This window comes from Rhineura floridana, chromosome 10, assembly GCF_030035675.1.
Source record: "Rhineura floridana isolate rRhiFlo1 chromosome 10, rRhiFlo1.hap2, whole genome shotgun sequence".
Classification (NCBI taxonomy): domain Eukaryota; kingdom Metazoa; phylum Chordata; class Lepidosauria; order Squamata; family Rhineuridae; genus Rhineura; species Rhineura floridana.
Window position 1 is genome coordinate 57,963,043 of NC_084489.1, and position 23,796 is coordinate 57,986,838.

Sequence of the window (23,796 nt, forward strand, 5' to 3'; positions counted from 1 at the left end):
AACAACTTGGGTCCAGGATACCTTAAGGACTGCCTTAAGCAGCTCAATCACTGAGATGATCTGGTGCAGCCTTTCCCAACTAGTGGGCCACCAGATGTTGTTGGACCACAATTCCCATCTTTCTTGACCATTGGCAATGCTGGCTGAGGCTGATGGGAGCTGTGGTCCAACAACGTCTGGTGGCCCACTAGTTGGGAAAGGCTGATCTGGTGTGTGTTAGTTGTTCCCTGTCTTTCAGAAGCTCAAAGAGTTTCAACTAGAAGCCACTCATTTAGTACCACAGGCTCCAAGCTGTGCAATACTCTTCCTGCATGCAACCTCGCTGCTAACCCTGAGAAGTCTCTTGAAAACTTTTTAAAAAATGTCAACAGGCCTATTCAGTGGTTTAAACTGCTCAAGCCTCAACTGCAATGTACAGTAGGGCCCTGCTTCTTGGCACCCCACTTTTCAGCGTTCCACTAATATGGCACCAGCAGGGCGATCAGCTGAAGTGGGGGCTAGAGCTCCCTGCGCTCCAACTGATCTCGCCAGAGGAGGGGAAGATCAGCTGTAGCGCACTGCAGCTGATCTTCTCCTCTTCCGGGGAGATCAGACCCCTGCTACAGCACGCTACAGCTGATTTTCCCCTCCTCCGGCACGATCAGCGGGTTAGGTTCCAGACCTCCACGCTACAGCTGATCCGTTTTTCGGCAGTTTTCGCTTTTCGGTGGGGGTCTGGAACCTAACCTGCCATATTTTACCATGATTTTACCATTATCGCTTTTAGATTTTAATGTTATTGTATTGGTGTCATTTTGTGTTATTTTGTTCATTTTGTACGTCGCCCAGAGTGGCTGGGTGGCCAGCCAGATGGGCGACTAAGAAATCCAATAAATTAAATATGAATGGGGCCCTACTGTACATTTAAAGCAGTATCATACCACTTTAAATATTCATAGCTTCCCCCAAAGAATCCTGGAAACTGTAGTTTGTTAAGGGTGCTGTAATTCCCAGAGTTCCTGGGAAGGGGGATTAATTGTTAAAACCACTCTGAGAACTGTACCTCTGTGGGGGGATAGGGATCTCCTAATTAGGCCCAGAGGCCAGAGGTTCCCCACTCCTGGTCTATTCTGTTTGGCAATAGTTCACTGTACACTTGCCACAGACTCTTCCAGCTACATCCTAAATCTGAATTAAGCCAGAAGGGTAGAACAAACGTGACTGCAGCATGTTATGCATGCGCTACAGAAGTATGATATACTGCACATTCAAACTTTCCCAAATGCAGCTGAGCTGATGTTATACTACAGCCATCACAAGGCTGAAAAATTACACTTAAGTTACAGCTTGCCGCCTTGGGCTTCTACTGGGAGAAAGGGAGGTATATAAATCTAATAAAAACTAAAACTAAAACGTAAGGCATTAATATGACCGTCATTTATTTAGCTCAAAGCAGCAGATGCTACTGTCAACAGGAGGCCTGCTTAAGCATTTCAGAACTATGCTTTCTCCCTGGTTGATGAGGCAAGACACAACTTTTACAGAGGGGCTATTCCACAGATTATAGCAAGTTTTTCATTTTTTAGAATTATTTTCCTGTTTAACAGGGTTTTTTTCCTGAACAACAGCATTAATTTTATTGTAAATCTGTATAAATTCTTATTCCCTTTCTATAGGCCTGAAGTAGGTTACAAATTAAACAATAAAATTTAAACATAGGATGTCATTAAATGTATACTTTTTTGCTATTGTCCATTCAGCAAGGATGATATATGAGTAGCTCATCCTTCTGAATTGGGCCCTACGCATGCAAAAGGATGCAGTATGCACTCTGGGTGAAATACAAGTCAGTCATACCCAGAGCAGACCCACAGAAATTAATGTTTCTTAAGTCCATTAATTTCAATAGTTCTACTCCATTTACTTCTATCATCAGAGCAAAATCAACATATTTTATCTGAAAATATTATGCTTTGTGTAAACATTGGTTCTAAAATTCATGATGTCATTTCCCAAATAAGAACTGATGTAATCTAGGTATATACCGTGCAATATCCTGTGCTAAAAAAGCAAAAGATAAAGATTGAATAGTTCTGGATTAATCAGTATGCCTTAGCAGGAAGACTTAAAAACTCTTTACAACACTTACACATCCTTCTTGTCTGAAACTGCTACCTTATGAGAGCATCAAAAGCATTAATATGTAATACGTTGGATAATGGAATAGACCAAGGAATTTCAGAAGAAAATCACCCTGTGCTTTATAGATTACAGCAAAGCCTTTGACTGTGTAGATCATGAAAAACTATGGAATGCTTTAAAAGAAATGGAGGTGCCACAGCATCTGATTGTCCTGATGCGCAACCTATATTCTGGACAAGAGACTACTGTAAGGACAGAATATGGAGAAATCAATTGGTTCCCCTTGGGAAAGGGTGTGAGACAGGGGTGTATTTTATCACCCTATTTATTTAATCTATACACAGAACATATCATACGGAAAGCAGGATTGGACCAAGATGGAGGCGTGAAAATTGGAGGGAGAAATATCAATAATTTAAGATACGCAGACGATACCATACTACTAGCAAAACCCAGTAATGATTTGAAACGAATGCTGATGAAAGTTAAAGAGGAAACCACAAAAGCAGGACCTACAGCTGAACATCAAAAAGACTAAACTAATGACAACAGAAGATTTATGTAACTTTAAAGCTGACAATGAGGACATTGAACTTGTCAAGGATTATCAATACCTTGGCACAGTCATTAACCAAAATGGAGACAATAGTCAAAAAATCAGAAGAAGGCTAGAACTGAGGAGGGCAGCTGTGAAAGAACCAGAAAAGGTCCTCAAATGCAAAGATGTATCACTGAAGACTAAAGTCAGGATCGTTCAGACCATGGTATTTCCGATCTCTATGTATGGATGTGAAAATTGGACAGTGAAAAAAGCAGATAAGAGAAAAATCAACTCATTTGAAATGTGGTGTTGGAGGAGAGCTTTGCGGATACCATGGACCCCCAAAAAGACAAATAATTGGGTGTTAGAACAAATTAAACCAGAACTATCACTAGAAGCTAAAATGACAAAACTGAGGTTATCCTACTTTGGACACATAATAAGACATGATTCACTAGAAAAAGACAATAATGCTGGGAAAAACAGAAGGGAGTAGAAAAAGAGGAAGGCCAAACAAGAGATGGATTTATTCCATCAAGGAAGCCACAAACTTATTTTTTATTTTTATTATTTATTTTATTCAGCTTATATCCCACCCGACTAGCAAACAGCTCTCTGGGCGGCAAACATAGAAACATATACAATAATAAAATTACAAGATCAATATAACAAATATAAAAGTACATCATCTAAAATACCAATTACAACATTTACATAAATAACTTAGATTAAAATGCCTCAGAGAAGAGAAAGGTTTTAACCTGGCGCCGAAAAGATAATAGTGTCGGCGCCAGGCGTACCTCCTCGGGGAGACTATTCCACAATTCGGGGGCCACCACTGAGAAGGCCCTAGATCTTGTAACTACCCTCCGGGCCTCCCTATGGGTCGGGACCCAGAGGAGGGCCTTCGTAGTAGACCGTAGTGTACGAGCCGGTTCATAACGGGAGAGGCGTTCCTGCAGGTATCGTGGTCCCGCGCCGTATAAGGCTTTATAGGTTAATACCAACACTTTGAATCTGGCCCGGTAGCATATTGGAAGCCAGTGCAGGCGAGCCAGAACAGGTGTTATATGCTCAGACTGCTTAGTTCTTGTTAGCAGTCTGGCCGCCGTATTTTGCACTAGCTGTAGCTTCCGAACCGTCTTCAGAGGTAGCCCTACGTAGAGCGCGTTGCAGTAGTCCAAACGTGAGGTTACCAGAGCATGAACCACTGATGTAAGGTCCTCCTTACTCAGATAGGGATGTAGCTGGGCTACCAACCGAAGTTGGTAAAACGCATTCCGTGCCACCGAGGCTACATGGGCCTCGAGTGATAGGGAAGAGTCTAAAATGACTCCCAAACTACAAACCTGATCCTTTAGGGGGAGTGTAACCCCGTCCAGGACAGGGTATGTATCCACCATCTGACCAGAGAAACCATCCACCAGCAGCATCTCAGTCTTATCCGGATTGAGTCTCAGTTTGTTAGTTCTCATCCAGTCCATTGTCGCGTCCAGACAACGGTTCAGCACATCGACCGCCTCACCTGAATAAGATGAAAAGGAGAAGTAGAGCTGCGTGTCATCAGCGTACTGATGACAACGCACTCCAAAACTCCGGATGACTGCACCCAACGGCTTCATATAGATATTAAAGAGCATGGGAGACAAGACCGAACCCTGCGGGACCCCATATTGGAGAACCCACGGGGTCGAGCAATGTTCCCCAAGTATTATCTTCTGGAGACGGCCCGCCAAGTAGGAGCGGAACCACTGCCAAGCAGTGCCTCCAACACCCAACTCCGCAAGTCTCTCCAGAAGGATACCATGGTCGATGGTATCAAAAGCCGCTGAGAGATCAAGGAGAATCAACAGAGTTACACTCCCTCTGTCTCTCTCCCGATATAGGTCATCACACAGGGCGACCAAGGCCGTCTCAGTGCCAAAACCAGGTCTGAAACCCGACTGAAATGGATCTAGATAATCGGTTTCATCCAATAGCGCCTGGAGCTGGTCAGCAACCACTCGTTCCAAGACCTTGCCCAAGAATGGAACATTTGCCACTGGTCTATAGTTGTTAAAGTCCTCTGGGTCCAAGGAAGGTTTTTTCAGGAGTGGTCTCACCGCCGCTTCTTTCAGACAGCCAGGGACCACTCCCTCTCGTAAAGAGGCATTTATCACTTCCTTGGCCCAGCCAGCTGTTCCATCCTTGCTAGTTTTTATAAGCCAAGAGGGGCAAGGATCAAGTACCGAAGTGGTTGCACGTACCTGTCCAAGCACCTTGTCCACGTCCTCGAACTGAACCGACTGAAACTCATCCAACAAAACATGACTACACTGTGTTCCAGACACCTCATTAGGACTAACTGTCATAAAATGGGAATCTAGACTTGAACTTACAAGATCTGAACAGGGTGGTTCATGACCGATGCTGTTGGAGGTCGCTGATTCATAGGGTCGCCATAAGTCGTAGTTGACTTGGAGGCACATAACATAAACCTCTTCATCACAACACAGAGGAGACAATTTAGAGACTGCAAAACTAGTTTCTCACCACTTCAAAAGAGAGCATGAAATGGGTTTACAAGGGTATTAATTGCACTTGAATGAAGCAGCAAGAATGAAACTGAATGCTGTATTCAAGGCTATATGCAATGTAGGTGGGCAGTCAGCAGCTGTCGTATGCATTACCTTTTGCACAATGATCAAATGGCTAACAGAAGACAAACTGATTTCAGGGAACTTTTGTCATCCATGTGATTATATTAGTGTCCACAAAGCTGGCTACACAAATCCAAATGAATGTCTACAGAGTAATGCTTCATAAACACTCAGGAATACAGTGGGAACTGAAGAGCTTCTTCCGATACTTGCTAGCACTTGGGCTGCATTAGGTGCTATACTGGACATCAACTCTCTTGTTAGTTTTTTAGGTGGTTGGTGGGATGGGGAGATGCAGCACATACATGAAAAGAAAACTGTTCTTTGGATTCTGGCAATATATATAGTAATGCATCTACAGAGATGAGAGAAGGACGCAACCACTTCATTCTCAAGTAGTACAGTCTAAACAAGGCTGTATTGCAAGCTTTGTCCTCTCTGTAGATCAGACCTTATTTATATAAGCTCAAAATACAGTCCATAGATCTTACATAATATTAATTAATTAGTGAATTATATTACAGTGCATTACATTTTAATTCAACTACTATGGAATGTATTACTTAACACCACATACTTTTAGAATGGCATTACACACACACCACACACACACACCACACACACACACCACACACACACACCACACACACACACAGGTCTTTAGCTAAATGGTTTCCTGGTACTGAATTATATTACAACAGAATATCATAAAATTAAGACATAACACAAATCCAACACAGAAACATTCTAGTGATTAAATTCCTGGAATTTAAGAGATCTAAAATTGTGAACTTCCACTTTTGCTCGTAATGTTTACACAATTTGACCCTGTAATACTTGAGAATGTAATCTGAAAACAGATTAGTATATCTTTAGTTATAAACCATTCTTTCCCATACTTTCTGAATATTTGTATTTCAACACTTTAGTATTCTATACCTAGAGAACATATAAAACCTTTTCCTGCTATTTAATGTTATGCTGCTAAAATCTTGAAGTAAAACAGATGGAAATAGATACTCCCCCACCCCAAGGAAATAATTTGATCAACCCCCTAAGGGTATATAAAATTGCATTTTTGTAGTCTAGATTCAGCCATGAACAGTGACCTTTCAGACCACCATATTTAAAGCCTATACAGTGACAAGGTTAGTTAGCAAAAACTTTAAGAGTGCTGAAATCTGTTAAGCAGAAGTAGGGTTGACGTGCAGACCCAATTCTCTTTTGCAGTAAATGCTACTTATTTAATAGATGAGGCAGACCTTAAAGGAAGTCTGACAAATGAATTGGCACATTACAGATTACTGCAATAATGTACCATGAGCGCCCAACAATGTCCTTAGATCTTCTTTAATGTGGCCTGGAAATGCTATACTGATCTTCAGCTTTGACTAAAACGTTTGTGAAGGCTCCATTGCTGAAAAATAATTAAAGTTTCTCTGGCCTTCTTAAAAGTTTGAGAACACTCTGAGGCAAACAGAAGCCAATTCTTCCTTCTTAGTATTAATAAAAAATGCAAATTTTGCCTTGAATTCCCTAGCTCCCCCCTCCCCAAGTACTCCTGTTCTTCCACGCTTTCCTACATATTCCCTTTTGACTTTTTTTTTTAAATCCACACAAGTCCTACAGTTTACGTGTATCCAGCAGTTGGCTACAACAGCGGATTGGATGCCAGTGAATAGATTTGAAACCAGACAAGTCTTAAACAAATGGTGAACAATAAGATCAATGCAACACAAACATCGGCAAGCTCCATCCCTTGTTTTGAACAGGAGCACAGGGATCAATCAGAGAAAAATTCATCGTCTCCACTACTGATAAATCATAAATTACAATACTCATTGCATAGCTTTGCACAAATATCCATGTACGGTAATAGTTTTAGCTAAACAGAACTATTAAGGGTCCTTGGGACTTACTTCCTAGCCACACAGAAGAACTCAAGAAGATCTTGAAGATGACTCTTGAGCTACTTTCAATCATACTGAACTGGCTGCTTTTACATTCTCTTAGAAATCCAGGACATTTTCATATAACTTAAAAAGTAATAAAATGTTTTAAACCTTCAGAACTGTTTTGGAAAAAAAGTATACTTTAGAAAAGATTTGAACAGTAGACTTAAAATAGGATGTATTTGGCCTAGAGTGATGAAATACAAAGAAAGGAATCCTACCTTGGCAAAAAAGACTGTGAGATGAGTTTCACTGCCAAGTATCCAAATAGGGAACTTTGGGGACTTCAAATAGGAGCCAACCTAAAAAAGAAAAGAACTATGTAGAAAGTTCATAACCAAATACCATAAAACCTTCTGTCCTCAAATACTGCAACATAAGCTGGGCTCCTAATACTCTGTTATGGGGGTGTAAACAGCTCCATATTCTGAGAAAAGGAAAATCAGACAAGTTTTGGAACTACTGCTTTGCTATTCAGCTTGGATTTATGCATGTGCGTGGAGGAGTTCAGTAGGAAAGGACTAAAGTAGGATACTGGTATAAAAGTTGAGGACGGCCAGCTGTGTAAGATATTCACCACTATGAACCCTGATCACTGGGTGCTGTGTTCTGATCCTGGCAGATTTACTAGACAAAATACTACATGCTGCAAGGTTCTCTCCATGGTTCTAACAGTAATAGAGAATGTTTGTATAAAGAAGTGAAATCAGAATTCTCAGGCTGAATTCTATATAACGATGAATGTCATACCAGCATGGCAACCAAAGATGTGCAAAATCCAAATTTTGGGTTCTAAAAATGGATTGTTTTTCTATGTATGAAACAAGTGAGCATGCTGAAGAGGTGAACAAGTCTAATTTGTCCATGAATGATTGTAAGAGGGATAAATTAGAGTTGGTACTTCAGAGAAGTTGCACAGCTACTAAATGAAGCAAAATATTATGGACAGGCACTGTTAAAACAACAGCATTCACTATCACAAGATATAGTGATGGCCACCAGCTTGGATGACTTTAAAAGGCAATCTACCCATCAATGGCTACACACGACCTCCATTATCTAACGCACCATGCCTCTTACTATTAATTGCTAGGGAACAAAAGCGAGATAACCTGATTGCCTTCATTTGTTGCTTGTGGGCATCTGGTTGGTTATTGTGAGAAACAGGAAGCTAGATTCAATAGGAATAGGATGCTCAGAGCAAATAATTAATGGTCTGGACTCTGGAGTATAACTTACTCTTTAATGAGGCAAGAGGGCAATCTGGATGGAAACGTCAGAGGTGCACATGAATATCCCATTTAATTTAAGAACCTCTCATAGACAAGGGAAGGTGAGAAAACAGCCAATTATTGACCCTATGAGAATTCTCTGTCTTGGGTGGACTAGATTATGCCCTTTAGATTCTTGTGACAGGAGCAGGGAACAAGATGCAGATATACCTAACAGCTCTGAAAAAAATATTTTTTCATTGTTTACCCATTAATGAGGCTAATGCCTTTGACAAATACTAATGCAAGAAATAAAGTAACTTCTCACAGAGATTTGAGAATTATAAATGCCATACGCTTCATCTGTGGCTTCTCTTCAACTGTTCAAGAGTGAAATCGAAATACCAAACTTCCAAAGGAATTTCCTCCTGGTAATAGCAGCCATACTTTCACAAAAAGGGTGATATCCAACTAAGTCATACTAAGAGTACAAATGGACTTTTTTTATTTCAATAGGTCTACTCTGAGTATGAGTAACATTGCATAACACCGAGGGACTTTAAAGTATCTTACCTTACAGTATCTTAGAGATTCCATAAGTGTTAAAAAACCAACAGTGGCTTGTTTATGTATTCCAAGTAGCTCTGAAAGAATACAAAACCCTCTATTAGGCTGCAAACTTTGAGTCAAACTCCTGTTCCTTATTTAAAACATGTCATGACACTTTGGCCTACAACCATATAACCAAGGACATAAAAACTAGATATAGAAACCAGCCCTTATCTTAGTCCCACCACCCTCATAAAGCTTGACCCAAGCTCTATTACAAAATTTCAAGAATACATAATTGAAATCAAGTCATAACAAAAAAAACCCAACGACCTGATAATCATGTACAATATAATAATTATTTTTTTGTTTATAAGAAGCTTTTTTTCTTTGTAACAAAGCAAATGAAGACAAATGTACGATGAACTCTTAAAAATAAAAAATGCAAAAAACTAAACATCTTTATAAACAGGCTTGTTATTTCCATATCAAACTTGCCCCTCTGCCCTCTCAATAGTTGGGATGAGTTGCTTATTGTTAGAGAAAGTTGGTTTGCAAAAAGGCCCCTTTGAGAAAGACTGAAGGCAGAGAGTTAGTGCAGTACAAATTCTTCTGAACTAAAGAGCATGCTTCTAATATATCGGAGTAATCAATATGAGCTGCCAAAAATCTGCCTGCTTAACTCCAGGGCAACTAATTATTATTGATTATTAACAACAACAACAGAAACAACAACATCCTGCAAGGGAGAATTATGTAATATCTCAAGAAAGGAACACACATGTTCTACCTGGATGATGGGAAAGCCTGATGGAATAAAATTAGGGGTGTGCAGAAGCTACAGGATTCACCTTGTACCTATAGCATTTGGAAGCAGTGCAACCTGCTTTGCATTCACTCTGTGTTGTTCCAATTTCATTAGATATTTGGGTTCAAATCCGATCTGATAAATTCAGAATTCTGTTCCACCCTCATTTATAATGAGGAATTTAAAAACAGCTATAGCTTTTTTGTTTTTAGATGTGGATGAAATTTGCAGGCAAAGGAGTCTGCCAAAATTCTGGCAGATCCATCCAGGGAAACTTTCATAGAGGGAAACTTTCAAGGTTATTTTTTATTTTTAAGAAAAAAGCAAACTTTCTTATTTTCTGCCACAACAGATGCAATTACCCCTTTTGAGAGGATAAAACCCTGCAAAAGTTCAGAAAGATAGCTGCAGCGGTTCTCCACAAGGACAAACTTTACTTGTTTTGGGATGGGAAAATAGGAGTCACATTTCCTCCCCTATTTTGAGGGAGCAATCAGTTTGAAACTGAGGGCACAAGGGAGGTTTCCTTGAGTAAGAAACCTGCCAGAGTTCAGACAGATAGGTCCAAGGGCTATCATCCTAGCTGACTTTAACCTTGTTACAAACAATTAACAAGCTATTTTTTTTAATTGTTAGGGAAAAGACCAGTTCAAAAATGCAGGCCAACCTAAAAGTCTAATGCTGTTGCTTATGCCCTGTGCTCACAGTCAAAACGTGGAGAATGATAACCCATGTGAAGAACTCTGTTTATTTTCATTTCAACATCCCTCCCCCAAGTTACTGTGATTGGTGTATTCTGAGAAAATAATTAACTGTGATTAAAAGCTAGGCCTGTCTTGTCAAAATAAAATATAAATAAAATAAAATTCCCTCTCAAGCATATGTGTATGTATGTTGCGGGGAGGGGTCATGCATTTCATGTTTGGCCATAGCGCTTCTTGGAAGGTTGGGGACTCCTTGATCCACTTCGACACAGCTTAACAGTGCAACCCAACTTGAGAATGGGAGAATCTGCTCAGAATACATTAATTTGCCATGTTATTTGGGTTACACGCAGAGCCAATGCACATCCCTAGTACAAATCACTATGATGGAAGCATAAAATTAAAGATTGGTCTCGGGAACACCAGCAGAGGACCCGCCCCCCTCAAAAAAGGGTAAAGACCTTTTTGTTTACACAGTCCTTTGGTAATTACATTGCCTTCTATAGCTCATCTTTTAGTGGGGTGGGTAGGATTTGCCATTATTAATAAGTTGCTGGATGAGTATTTTAAATTTTTGGTTTTAATTTGCTTTTATGTAGTATATTTTATCTTGTCAAGTCACTTTCTTTGTATAAAGCAACTGATAAATGTAATAAATAATAATGTTACCATGAGGAACAGAATCCAAGAGCGAGTCAGAATTTTAAATCTTTTCTCAAAAATGTTTTGACACTTGTGCAATTAGTTCAGCCCCTATTCAGAGCAGGTATAGGGTATGCAGGGGTCGCCTATCCAGCACCCATTAATGCCTTCATTGGTACCCCAGGCAGGGAACCCAGACTCTGAACTTTTTTTTTAAGTCTCTAGCCCTCCTAGAAAAAAGTTATGAAGCAAAATGTGCAGGTACCTTTCTAAGCAATTTCTGTGAAACGAAACAGTCAGGCTGCTCCAGCCTGTCACTGTTTTTAGCCAATAAGTTTGTATAGTATGGCCACCTAGGGTTTGGGAAAGGCAGGGTTCTTGTTTCTTTAACAGTAACAGTAGTATCACCACTGTCAGGACCACCATGACATAGCTGACTTCAAATGGTGAACATGAGATGGGCAGGGGAAGAGAAGCAGCATTTAGTATACTCTCTCTAATTTTGTGTTATGCAACACTCTCATGGTAGCCATTTTGTGACTGACAGCTTCTGCACCTTCTCAAAATTCAAGGTGTGCCAACTGGTCCAAAACGGTTGGTGACGTCTAGGGTATGCCATGAAGACACCCTAACCATAAAGCTGCTTAGGTCTGCATCTGGATAGATATAAATATATAGTCTTATTCATCCCATTAAAAAGCTGGGAGGTTCCCCAGAACCCTTTCTAATTTGTTCATCTATGTGTCCCTCCATCTGTCCACACCCCCATAAGTGTTGAAGTCTACTATTTAAGTTCTATTATTCCTGATCTAGGTTTCAGTCTGGTTTCATCTTCATACTCAGGAAAACTTTATCATGAACTGACATTTTTTTCTTGTTTGCCCAGCAGCTTCATGCCACCACTGATTTAAAGGACTGATGTATAATTTTCTCCATATGCAAACAGTGGCAAATACATGGTAGCAAGGTTGTATGGCAGTTTACATAGAGTACTTTGCATCAGAAAATGTTCAGTTTGCATCGGAAATGTTTTTATGTACTAGAGAGTGATCTAATTTAACATGTTCATTTTACTTGTATTTAGTAAACAAAGCTAAAAACTTTGAAATTGCCAAACTTGTCCAATATTTATTTGTAACTGCCATCCATTCATTGTTACTAATGAAGTTAGCAGAGAGTCAGCATATTGCCTTCATTGGACCTCTGTATCATTTCAGTTTGTGTTAGGGGCAAACTATAAGTTATACATAAAAGTGTGAAAGGAAAACTCAAGAGTTATTTTCATAGAAAATAAAAAGCAGGATAAGAATGCGTGTGGAACTCCACAGGAATGTAATTTTAGGGAGGAGCCAGTATGGAACAGAAAAACAAGTTGGCAAGGAACGGATTAAGCACCTCCCCCATGGGAACTTTTCATTTTTTAACAACTTGTCTTCAGGGCTTCACTGTATGCATTTATGTGTAACACACAATTTGACCCAAAGAATACTTTATTGTGCTGTGTCCAGTCTATATCTGATCTTTGTAATGGTCAGTATTATCATCCACTCTATACTGATTTTCCCCATTGTTAATCTTAACATTCTGCCTGGAAAAACAAAATGAACTACATTGTTAAAGTTTCAAGTTTCCTAATCATTCTTCAATGATTCATTTATAACCAAATGGCTAAAAATGGCAATAAATTAGAGACAAACACTTTGTGGGAGAACAGAAACGTAAACAAAAGCAACATGGGAATTAAATTAGTGAATCACCTGCATGCATTTATTTTTCATTTCAATAAGGCCACAACCCCTAGATTCAAGAACTGATTCTGTCAGGTTTCTTATGAGCACGTTGTCAAGATGGTTTGGTGACATAAAACCACTAACAGCCTTCCTACTTCAAGATATAAATGCTTATCAATGGGAGGCAAAGGCATTACATTCTTATCCTGCAGAAACTATCTTGTAAAATGTCTTTCATAGCTACTAAAAGATTTTGAAGATGATTCCCTCCCCCACCAACATGGCAATTCTAAAATCTTTACTTCCTTAGGGCTTACTGCCATCTTGTGGTAAACCAAAGAACGTAAGTTTACTTAAAAAGCACAGATACACAAGTACAATATACATGTTAATTAGCTAAAAATGGACAAAAGCCAAGTCCCGATTCTCTATATTATTCTATTCCTTTAGAAATCCAACAACTTTTTCTAGCATTCAAATCTCACAGAATTTCAGGGGGAGCCAGTTTACCAAGAACACCTGACTAGAATTTGGCAACCAAGAAGCATGACAACGAAAGTGGAATAATGTAAGATGGCAATAATAATGAAATAACCATAGTACAAGCATTCTTATAAAGCCACAGCTTTAGTTTATAAGATCTGTATACAATTCAAATTCAAAATAAGTCAATATTTAATATACAAATTCTTTATGCCACATCACAGCAAACACAAATCTAAACTTACTCATTCCTGAGCATTCCCTGTCTCCATCCCAAACGTTAGATACAGCATGCCCCGTCAACAGGAGGTTAATTAAGCTTTGGCTTAATAGGAAGAAAACAAGCGTTTAGATTTGCAAATTAAATTATGTTTATTGTTTTCTAAACAAAGTAATTCAGATGGTGCTAACAAATAGTTTCTTTAAAAGTAGGAGATACTGTGAAGTGCAACATGCACTTAACGTGTACTTTTTTCTGATGGCCGGGGCATCCATTTTAGTTTATGAGGTCTAAATGCATACATACCTCCCAACACAAATCAATAGGTGTTAAAAATACAAGAGATCTCCAGATAAAATACTGTCCAACACATTTGCCATCAATTTATTTGTAGTTAATACTTAACTGTATTTCTAGTGTCATTTGTTCAGAAAATAAGACAGTACTTTGCTTAAGTATAAGAAAAACCAGAGCTTACCTTCCATGACCGTAAACTGGGTCTATCAACGGCTCAGTTGAATCTTCAATTTCATTTTTTATATTTTCAATGCCCTAGAAACCAGAAAAACTTTCTGTATATTTACTGGTATAGTGGCCGTATCTTCCTGCTACTTACATCCATGTCTTTCTTTTAACATGAATAACTACCCCTTAAATTTCTCCCACAAACCTAAAAATTGGTAGCAGAAAGTACAGGTACTGATGACTAGTTTGTCCTTCACTTTGACCAATTTGTTCTGACAAGACAATTGAATTGCTAACCACAGCCATGTTCAGATGTTCACTGAACATGGGAAAGTTAAACTGGGCAAGCAAGCCCCACTCCCAATGTTCCCAGGGAAGTCAGCTGCTATCTAGGTCTTCATACAGTTAATGTAAAGGTCTGCATGGGTTTTCAACTGTGTTCCATTTAATGTGCTAAGAAGCTGCCCCCACAGTTGGAAAACCTTATAAGCCAGAGTTCCAATTCACAGGGAGGTTTCAAAATACATTCAATCAAACCAAACCTCAGACCTATACACTAATCACACTAAGATCTAAAAAGCAGCTGGCATCTTTTCACTTTTGGGGAGATGCTGGGGGTGGGGCTCAGGGGCACCCCTACTCTATCCACAATTTAACCCTTCCCATGTACAGGCTTAGGTTTATCCAACATCCATTTTCCCCATAACGTAAAATAAACTTTTACCAATATTAAAAAGTCTAACCATAGATTACTGAAGCCAAATGTGAAGATTAGGTCAGACAGTGGGGACTGTAATGATTCAGGGTATGAGAAGATCAGCCTGCACCTGCCCCATGCAGTAATACACATCACATGGAAATGAAGGGGATGGGCATAGGGAACAGTGTCCCTTCATCTCCTTTCTTCCATCAACCCAGGAATCCCCCAATAAGGCAATATCATAGCCTCAACCCATATTCTTTGAGAAACCTCCTTAAGTGAAGGAAGACTAAAGGATTGTTATTTTTCTCCATCCTCTTGGTAGCAGGGTTGAGTAAGATGCCCATTAGCTACTGGGCCAAGTTCAAGGTTCTGGTTTTGGTATACAAACCCTTTACAGCTTGGAAAGCTCGTCTTACCCCTTTATATACCCAGTTGATCACTGCTGAAGGTGAGGGCCTCCTGCAGATACCATGTTATCAGGAGGCTCCATTCCACACAACATAGGAAGCAGACCTTTAGCAGCACCAACCCTTTAGAATTCCCTCCCCGGTGCCCTCTCTGTTATCTTTTCAGCATCTACTGAAGACCTCCTCTTTCAACAAGCCTTTTAAGTAGAGACTTTATCCCAGTCTGCATCTGCGTTGGAATTGCTTTTAAAGATGTTTAAGCTTTTGTTTTTAAGTTGTTTTTAAAGACATTTTGTTTAACGTTTTTAAAAAGATGTTTTGACTTAATATATTTCAAAGTCTATTTTTAAGATGTTTTAGAGTTTTTGTTTCCTGTTCTCAGCTCCTACTGGGAGGAAGGGTGGGATATTAAAGAAAGAAAGAAATAAGCAAGCAAGCTCTGATGAAACACTGAATTACCCTGCTTATGTACTAAATACTACCACCAATACCAGTCAGTAAAGTACAAAACATTATCTTTTAACTAAGATGAGTTTAACATTAAGTTATAGTCAGGTGGGGGAAGGAGAGGACAGAGATCCTAAAACACAGGTTTTAAAAGCATATCTGTTTTAGAAGCCTAACTACTACAAATTAAGGAGGGCATTTTACAGATTCTAAAGTGAAATTTCATTCATTTTACATTTCCAGAGACTTGTTCATAGTTGGCTTAAGAAAATGAACATTTTTTTAAAATAAAAACAAACCTTTGTCAGTATCACAGAATACAGAAAAAGCAATACTCCAAATTTGTTTGTCCAGACTGAATGCTGATTCCAAACTGCTTCTTTGAAATCAGGAAAGGTTGTGAACGATTGCTTGCTGAAGATTAAAAACAAAAGCCAGTCAGACATTGTGTTGGGCTCTGAGAGTTAACTACAGAGTCCAAGTTTGTATTTGATAACACACTAAGTAACACAAGGTGCAACTGAATGCTTAGGGCATGCAGTAGTATCTATGAGCAATACATTTGCAACACAATTAGCAGCAATTGCCTACTGGAGAAAAATAGTTATAGCATGTGCACAGTACTAGTAATGTTGATATGGCAGTATGTGTCAGTTTTAGAAGCCTGGTTTTGTATTCTGACCTGAAAAATTCTTATATGACAAAGAAAATTGTCAGCATTTATTTTAGGTCATCACAACATTAAAGGCTATTTAAATTTTGTTCTTGCAGATAATGACATAATGGGCAGAAATAGCAGAGCTTGGAAAAGATACTTTTTTTAAACTACAACTCCCATCAGCCCCAGCCAGCATGACCACTGGATTGGGCTGATGGGAGTTGTAGTTCAAAAAAAGTAACTTTTCCAAGCTCTGTATTTGCTCTTGTAAACAAATATTCTCAAACAATATAAGACTAGGGAAGCTAGTGGCCCCCTTGTGGACACAGTGCAGAAAACTGTAGGCACAGAAGGCCATATGCCTATTGCTGTTCTTACACAATGCCCTCTTCCATCACTACCTCACACATTTAATTGGCAGTGTAAGTTCAGGTGCCCCTTCTTCACTGCTCCTAAGAGCTGAATTGTGCCAAAAGCCTTCATTCAGAAGTCTCTCACAGCATAGGTTGGTTAGTAAGGGGACACTTATGAAAGCCTGCCCTCAAAGTGTGAATCCCTGGTTGCTAGGGATGGTGTCTGTCCATCCTCCTGTACCAATTTAGCTTTTGAGCATCTGGGAAGTGTAATCTGAGTTTAAGTTAAGATAGCTATTGCTCAATTGTGGTGATTAAGTAAGTTCACGGTCTACTTAAAATCATGCAGTTTTTGTAAATATGTCATTCAAAACACAATTTTGTATTCAGGACCACTTTAGATGCTCAACTATGAATCTTCTAAGTTGATGCTGAAACTTTAAAATAAGCCCTTGAATTAAGGCCTCAACAAAATCAAGTTAAAAGTACAGATTTGGACAGCTGTCACATTTGTTTTTGATCTTTAAAGCAATAGCTTGCTTGAGCCTGTTTATGTTTTAAACCTTGACGTTCAACTGCATTAAGATGAATAGCTTATACTTTAAAGAAGTTTTGTTTATTGGGGAACTACAAGATAGTGTATTTTAAGTGTTCCAACATGTTACTTACTGAATTAATGAATGAAATCGCTCAAAGCCAAGCTCTTCGACAGCCAAGGCAGCTATACACAAGAGACACTTTTCAGCACTACACACGGCAAAAAGTGACACAAGAAACACACAGCAAGCTAGAATACATCCAAGCTTTTCATAATTTAACTCCACCCCCACCCTCTTTTGGACCAACTTCCACTCACATAGTTAAATGGCACAATCTATTTTAATGCAACTCCGTTAGGTCTCCACAATATAGGTATAAGCAATTTGGCAATACCGAGTCTAGTCTAGCAAACCATTTCAATAGCCTTGAAAACTTTCACGGTCTCTTTTGCATAAGTTATTACACCCATGGCAGCAAGGTCACCAAGTGCAAGCATACTGAACACGCAATTCTGCTAATTAAGTAAATTTTCTAGAAAGCACCTTCTACAAATCATTTCAGAGATGAATCAGCATTGAGAAAGCTGTATTTTCATTCCATTTCTCTCAATACAATGAATTAGGAATGTATATTTTAAGTAATGTTTTTGTCTGTTTTAAAACTATCGTACTCAAGCATGTGCTAAATAACCAAACAGTTGAAAAAAAATACAGCATTTAGTGTCTTCTCAGGTTCAGACTTTACATCACCATTCCTTTGTAATTAAATTAGAAGTACGCATTTCCTATACCCAACTGATGCCTTCTCAGTTAGCTACTGTGCTTACCAAGTATGAGGGAAATGGGTCTAACTACTGACTCTTGAACTTAGATAATGAGGATACGATTAAGTTAGCCTTCCATAAAAATGATTTACATCTAAAACGTAGGTCGCAGGGTATGTTCAGAAGGGACGTGAGGCCACCACCTTGTTGAAAGTACGCCGGCTGGGGTACTGTCAGCAAGGTGGTGGCCTCATGTCCCTTCTGAATGTACCCTGCAACCTAAGTGAGTGCCTGGATGGGTGGCTACCTGGGAACTACATGTACACTACCTTGAGTAACAGGGAGAAAAGATGGGATGTAAAGAAAGAAAGAAAATAAAGCTCAATGTCTAGGAAACCAGTGCAGACAGAACAGAGCTTGGAAAAGTTACTTTTTTGAACTACAACTCCCATCAGCCCAATCCAGTGGCCATGCTGGCTGGGGCTGATGCGAGCTGTAGTTCAAAAAAGTAACTTTTCCAAGCTCTGAGACAGAATTCTACTTTACTAAGATTAACTGTAACATGGATAACAAAAGGTTGTAAGAACAAAGTCATACCTTCAGCTTCTGCAACGTGTATTACATTACAAGAATGACAAGCCCTTAAAATTTGCCAGATTAATCTTCCGTAGAAGAACTCTTTGAACTGTACTCATTAAAAATAGGGTGACTTTTGGACGTGAAGAACATGGAAACATTCTAATTTCTATTGTAAAATGAACGAATGAATGCACTGATTGCATCCAATAAAAACAAATTATGAACACCACAGCCTGGGGGAATAATGATATAAAGATACCTCTGAACCTGTGAATTAGCACTATTACAATCAATGAATGGCAAACACGTCATAGGTGTGCACGACATAAAGCAGATGAAGCAAGTAGACTTTGAATTGGCAATCTGTGGACCAGTTACTGTTGCCAGTTTCACTGATCCTGCTGAACTGAATGGAATGGCAGGAATAGTATGTTAAGAGATGAATGAACTATGAACAGAGGAACACAAATACTGTTGAAAAGAAAAGTCCCGTGTAAAACAGGAAAGTTTGAATTATATAGCCATTTCACTATTTAAAGATGTATATAAAGGGGAATGTGAAAACTTTTTATGAAGTCAGATCTGTACAAAAAACACGATTTACTAAAGTTTCAACTTTTTTTTGCAGTTACCAACACACACTATAAAATATATTAAGGTTCTATGACTATTAGAATAAGAACTACAATTATATTTTTATTCCATCAGAAGTGCATAGTCAAACAAGGACAACAGTCACTGGCTTTCTAGCTAACAGCTTTTTCTACTTCTGTCCTTTTAGAGAAGAGGAAGAAATCACAAGCCATAAACATTACATAAAGATATTAATTACTACTTATCAGCACGTAAGTGGGGAAGGTTTGAAATTGCCAATTTTTCCTTCTGGCAGGTGAGCCTCATGGGGTGCTATTACCAGAAAGGTGATCTGAAAAATCTCTGTGTAGAATACTGCAGGTGGTGCTTTGGGTCCTGGTATTCCAATTTTAAGTCTTCACATCTATTCCCAAATATACATGCCATGCTTCCTACAATACACTGGGTTACAATAAGCTGTGGCTTTAAAATTAATATGAGTGAAAGAAAATGAAAGTTTAAGTAAAAGTTAATTATGAAGAAATGGCCTGACTGGCAAAATGCAAGCAGATGATCTGGTGCTAGTGTAGAAAGAGAGGAAGTAGAAAGTTACATATGTTTATTTTCTTTACAAGTTACAAGGAAATATTCTGTCTAGTGACTTTCAATATTACATCCCATTTTATGAACTCATAGCCAATTTCTACACTGCATTTTATAGTCATTTTGTGCAACCAAGAACAACGCCCCCCCCAGCTTTAACTAACTATATGACAAAGACATAGTGGTGTGAGCAAGAACACCAGGGTACATCTGGTTAGCTGACATGAAATGGCAGTCATCTTAAAAATATTACTTAGACTTTCATAGAGAGAATGTGGGGGGGGGGGAGGAGAAGATATTGTGTGTCTATAGAGCTCCACAACTTGGAGAAGTAGAACCACACTGCTGGCCTTGACCCTAATGCTGCATGTCTCCTCATTCCTGCTTTTCCTGCACTGAACATGGACATCTAAAGTAGTTATACTCATAACACTATATAGTCCATCTTCTCCTTTGCTTTGTAGATCTCTGTGGGCCTCCCAAATAACTGCAGAGGTGTGGAAGTGGAGGGACACCTCCTACCAATTTTAACCCTCTACAGGAGCCTTACTCCCAGAGCCACACTGACCTCAGAGAGCCTTACTTCCAACAATATGCACGTAAGAGCTACCAATTATAATATTAGAGGTATCAGTTAGATCACAAATAATAATTTAGAATTCAAAATGTTGTGTTGTGTTTTCTCAAATAAAATTTGAGTTGCAATTGAATGACCACATATTTATGTTTTCATTAGAATAGGGAACATCCAGTGGTGTCTGTCTACCACAGGAACAGACTTATGTTCACACAATGGACATACTCTTAATCTGCTCCCCCTTGCAGCACTCTGCATGCCTCCAATTGCTCCAGAGGGCTAGGGGATGCTCTGGAAAGATGGGAGGGATGTATGGGGAGGAGGGTACGGACAAGTCTAAATTATGTAAGATTAAACAAATGTTAGAGTAACTCAAAGGAACCACAGGACAGTAAAGTAACTTGGAGGGCTGCAAGTTGTCTGCAAATCACCCACTTCTGGTCTTCTTCAATGAAATTGATCAGTTGATCAAGCTTATGATTTTTAATCAATATTAAAATAGATGCAAATTTGCATATAAGAGATACTTCTTAAGTTCTTAGATTACACACATCACATCAAGCACCGTCTTACAAGGTGGGGGAGAGACTGGGGAATGACTCTTCTCAGATGCCTGTCATCATCAGAATTTCTAAATTCTTATGAAAGAAAAATATTGCTATAAAATCTGCTGCCTGATTCATTAGGGCACAATTTCATTTAATCAAAGGGTTTTTAATATAATCTTTATAAGATATGGGTTGCTTAGCACCATAAAATGGGGTGCAACACTAGGTCTAAGAGTGTTTGTGGATAGCCTTAGATCAGGAGTGGCTAACCTGTAACTCTCCAGATGTTGACTACAACTCCCATCCACCTCAGCCAGAATGGCCAATGGTCAGGGATTATGCGAGTTGGAGTCTAGCAACATGGGGAGGCAGACTAGTCACGCTTGTCTTAGATCAATGGCACTTAAATTAGTCTGTACTGAGCTTAATATTAGTACCAATTAGTACCATAAGAGAACTGGAACAGAAGAAAAGATCAACAATACAATAAAAACAAATTTACAGAATAAAGCTTGTAAACGAAAACGAAAGAGTGCTCGGAATCATGTTACACAAGACATATCTTACAAGGCTGATCTTCTTGATGGCTTGACTCAGCTGGACTCTCAGAAATACTAGCAGTTTCTTCAGCAGACTTTCCTCTTTGCCATGTTACCAAACAGTATGATTCTGAATGATCAGAGCAAGCCAGTTCCAAAATTTCAGTTAAGGTATGACAGAGGAGATTCTTCTGCTCTTCCTCTGAAATATTCAAAGTCAGAACAAACAGAATTTTTGAGAGGGCATTTATATGAAAACACCTACCAATATTTATTATTTAATCTCACCCAGTGTTTTCCTTACAACCTGGCAGATTTAAGGCAGCTTAGAAGAAGGAATGGCAACTGGCAGTTTCCCAATCAAATCTATACTTTGAGGCTACCTTGATACCTCAGCTACCAATCCAAGTTCTCTACTTGATTCAAGTGTTGAGCCACAGGAGAAAAGGGAGGAAGACATTCAGGCATGCAAAGATCTCTTCCTCGTATTGGTTCACTCCCTCTTTCAGTCATGTGGTTCTCACTGATTCCAGCATAATGCTAAAACATTGTTTAGAGAAACAGGAATGAGCCAGGGTAAGTTTTGGTTCACATACTCCTCCCTCCCCTCCTCCAATGCAGCCACAGAGGAGGAGATTGGAAGCATCAATTTACAGGTTTAAACTACAGTTTATTGTTTGATTCAGAACCAACGGTGGCTTGTTTAAACTATGGGATATTGAAACAGGCCCAAGTCGTAAGCCATGGTCTGATACTGTTTCATATAAGCCATAGTATAAACTAGTTACAGTTTGGTATGAATGTAAAAATAAAAGTTAGTTTAAACCAGGAAATGGGTGCCAACTATCTCCTCTGTGTACCATGCCAGAGGAAGAGAGAGGGCTTGAACCCACGTAGTCTCCTTCACACAACCATTGTTTAGCATTATGTCCAAACCAGACCACCACCTTCTCTCACACACCCCTCCAACTCCTGTCAGCAGGGAGGGGAGAAGTAAGAAAAAGGAGCAAGGGAGGCATGATGAAGAGAAAGGCCACAGCTAAGATTTCTTTGCTTGTGGGACACCTCCGGGAGCTAATTCAGAGTAAGTCACTTGATAAATTCAGCCTCTCTTAAAAATGCTATTAGCACTTAATATATACAGTACATATTTTTATCTGTTTGCAATATAAATTAATTCAACCTTAAGAACCTATTTTTATGTGTGCTTACAAGCTGATAGCTTTGGCAGATCCCTGTTCGCTATTTCTTCTAGAAAAAGCTACACATAGGTAATTTCTGCTAAGCCTTAGAAAATCAAGGTGGCGAACAAAGGTCCCAGAGTTCCAAGAGCTTCCACTTATCCCTGCTGAACACAATGATACATTAGATAAGGCCACCTTCTGCAGTCCCAAGATAAAATCACCAACAAGTTTTGTAAAAACAAGACAAATTGTCCAGTCAGAATAAAACACATACAGTGACATTTCTGCCACTTGTCTAATTTGCATGATGATTTTGTTTGTAGGCTTTGGCCTTTCTTGAGCCCCACTTAAAAGTTTGTAATGCTGAATTCTGTATCCTCCATTTTGAAATAATCAGCAAACATTGCAATTAGTGTACAAATGCATTGTTATATTACTGCAAAAGCACATTGCTCATGAAAAATGAATGGAAATGGACTGCCTTCAAGTCAATTCTGACTTACGGTGACCCTATGAATAGGGTTTTCATGGTAAGCGGTATTCAGAAGGGGTTTACCATTGCCATCCTCTGAGGCTGAGGGGCAGTGACCGGCCCAAGGTCACCCAGTGAGCTTCATGGCTGTGTGGGGATTCAAACCCTGGTCTCCCAGGTCGTAGTCCAACACTCTAACCCAGCCTTTCCCAACCAGTGTGCCTCCAGATGTTGTTGGACCACAATTCACATCTTTCCTGACCATTGGCAATGCTGGCTGAGGCTGATGGGAGTTGTAGTCCAACAACATCTGGAGGCACACTGGTTGAGAAACGCTGCTCTAACCACTAGTGAATTATAATTAGCTCAGCACCACATAATTTGCTGACAAGCACGGCATTAAAACCCTTTTGGGGAAGTAAGTTTATGATTACCTTGACATTGTCTCCAGGTAGATTTTTCACAAGTAAAAAGCTTCTTCAGAAGGAATGCCTTATATTAAAGACAATATTGACATATCAGATATGCATGATTTGTTCTTTAGTAACGCAAAGTGTTCAATTTTTCAATAAATAAAGAATACATTTCTAGTTACTGAAGTCCTTTTCCTCTATACAAAGATACAATTTACTTTTTGCTCTCTATTGCTGAATTATCGATAGCTGTACAATTATAAATTATTTAACTATAAGAGAATTCTATACAAAGCATGATAAATTTTCTCATGCAATTGTGTTATCATCTTTCAACCTGACAATGTCTGAAGCAATTGACAGCCTGGTAGT

At 39.1% G+C, this 23,796-nt stretch overlaps 1 protein-coding gene across 1 annotated transcript in view; it reads right to left on the bottom strand.

The window, feature by feature from the left end:
* The window catches only part of MINDY3 (MINDY lysine 48 deubiquitinase 3), a 44,639-nt gene that overhangs the window by 12,774 nt on the left and 8,069 nt on the right, over positions 1 to 23,796 (bottom strand). Inside the window, exons 4-11 of the mRNA XM_061586743.1 lie at positions 23,446 to 23,503; positions 21,384 to 21,557; positions 17,303 to 17,354; positions 15,922 to 16,036; positions 14,079 to 14,152; positions 13,626 to 13,705; positions 9,038 to 9,108; positions 7,475 to 7,555 (exon numbers count right to left, since the gene is read on the bottom strand). Coding sequence (XP_061442727.1) covers positions 7,475 to 7,555; positions 9,038 to 9,108; positions 13,626 to 13,705; positions 14,079 to 14,152; positions 15,922 to 16,036; positions 17,303 to 17,354; positions 21,384 to 21,557; positions 23,446 to 23,503 — 705 coding nt within the window. The remainder of the gene's footprint in view (positions 1 to 7,474; positions 7,556 to 9,037; positions 9,109 to 13,625; positions 13,706 to 14,078; positions 14,153 to 15,921; positions 16,037 to 17,302; positions 17,355 to 21,383; positions 21,558 to 23,445; positions 23,504 to 23,796) is intronic.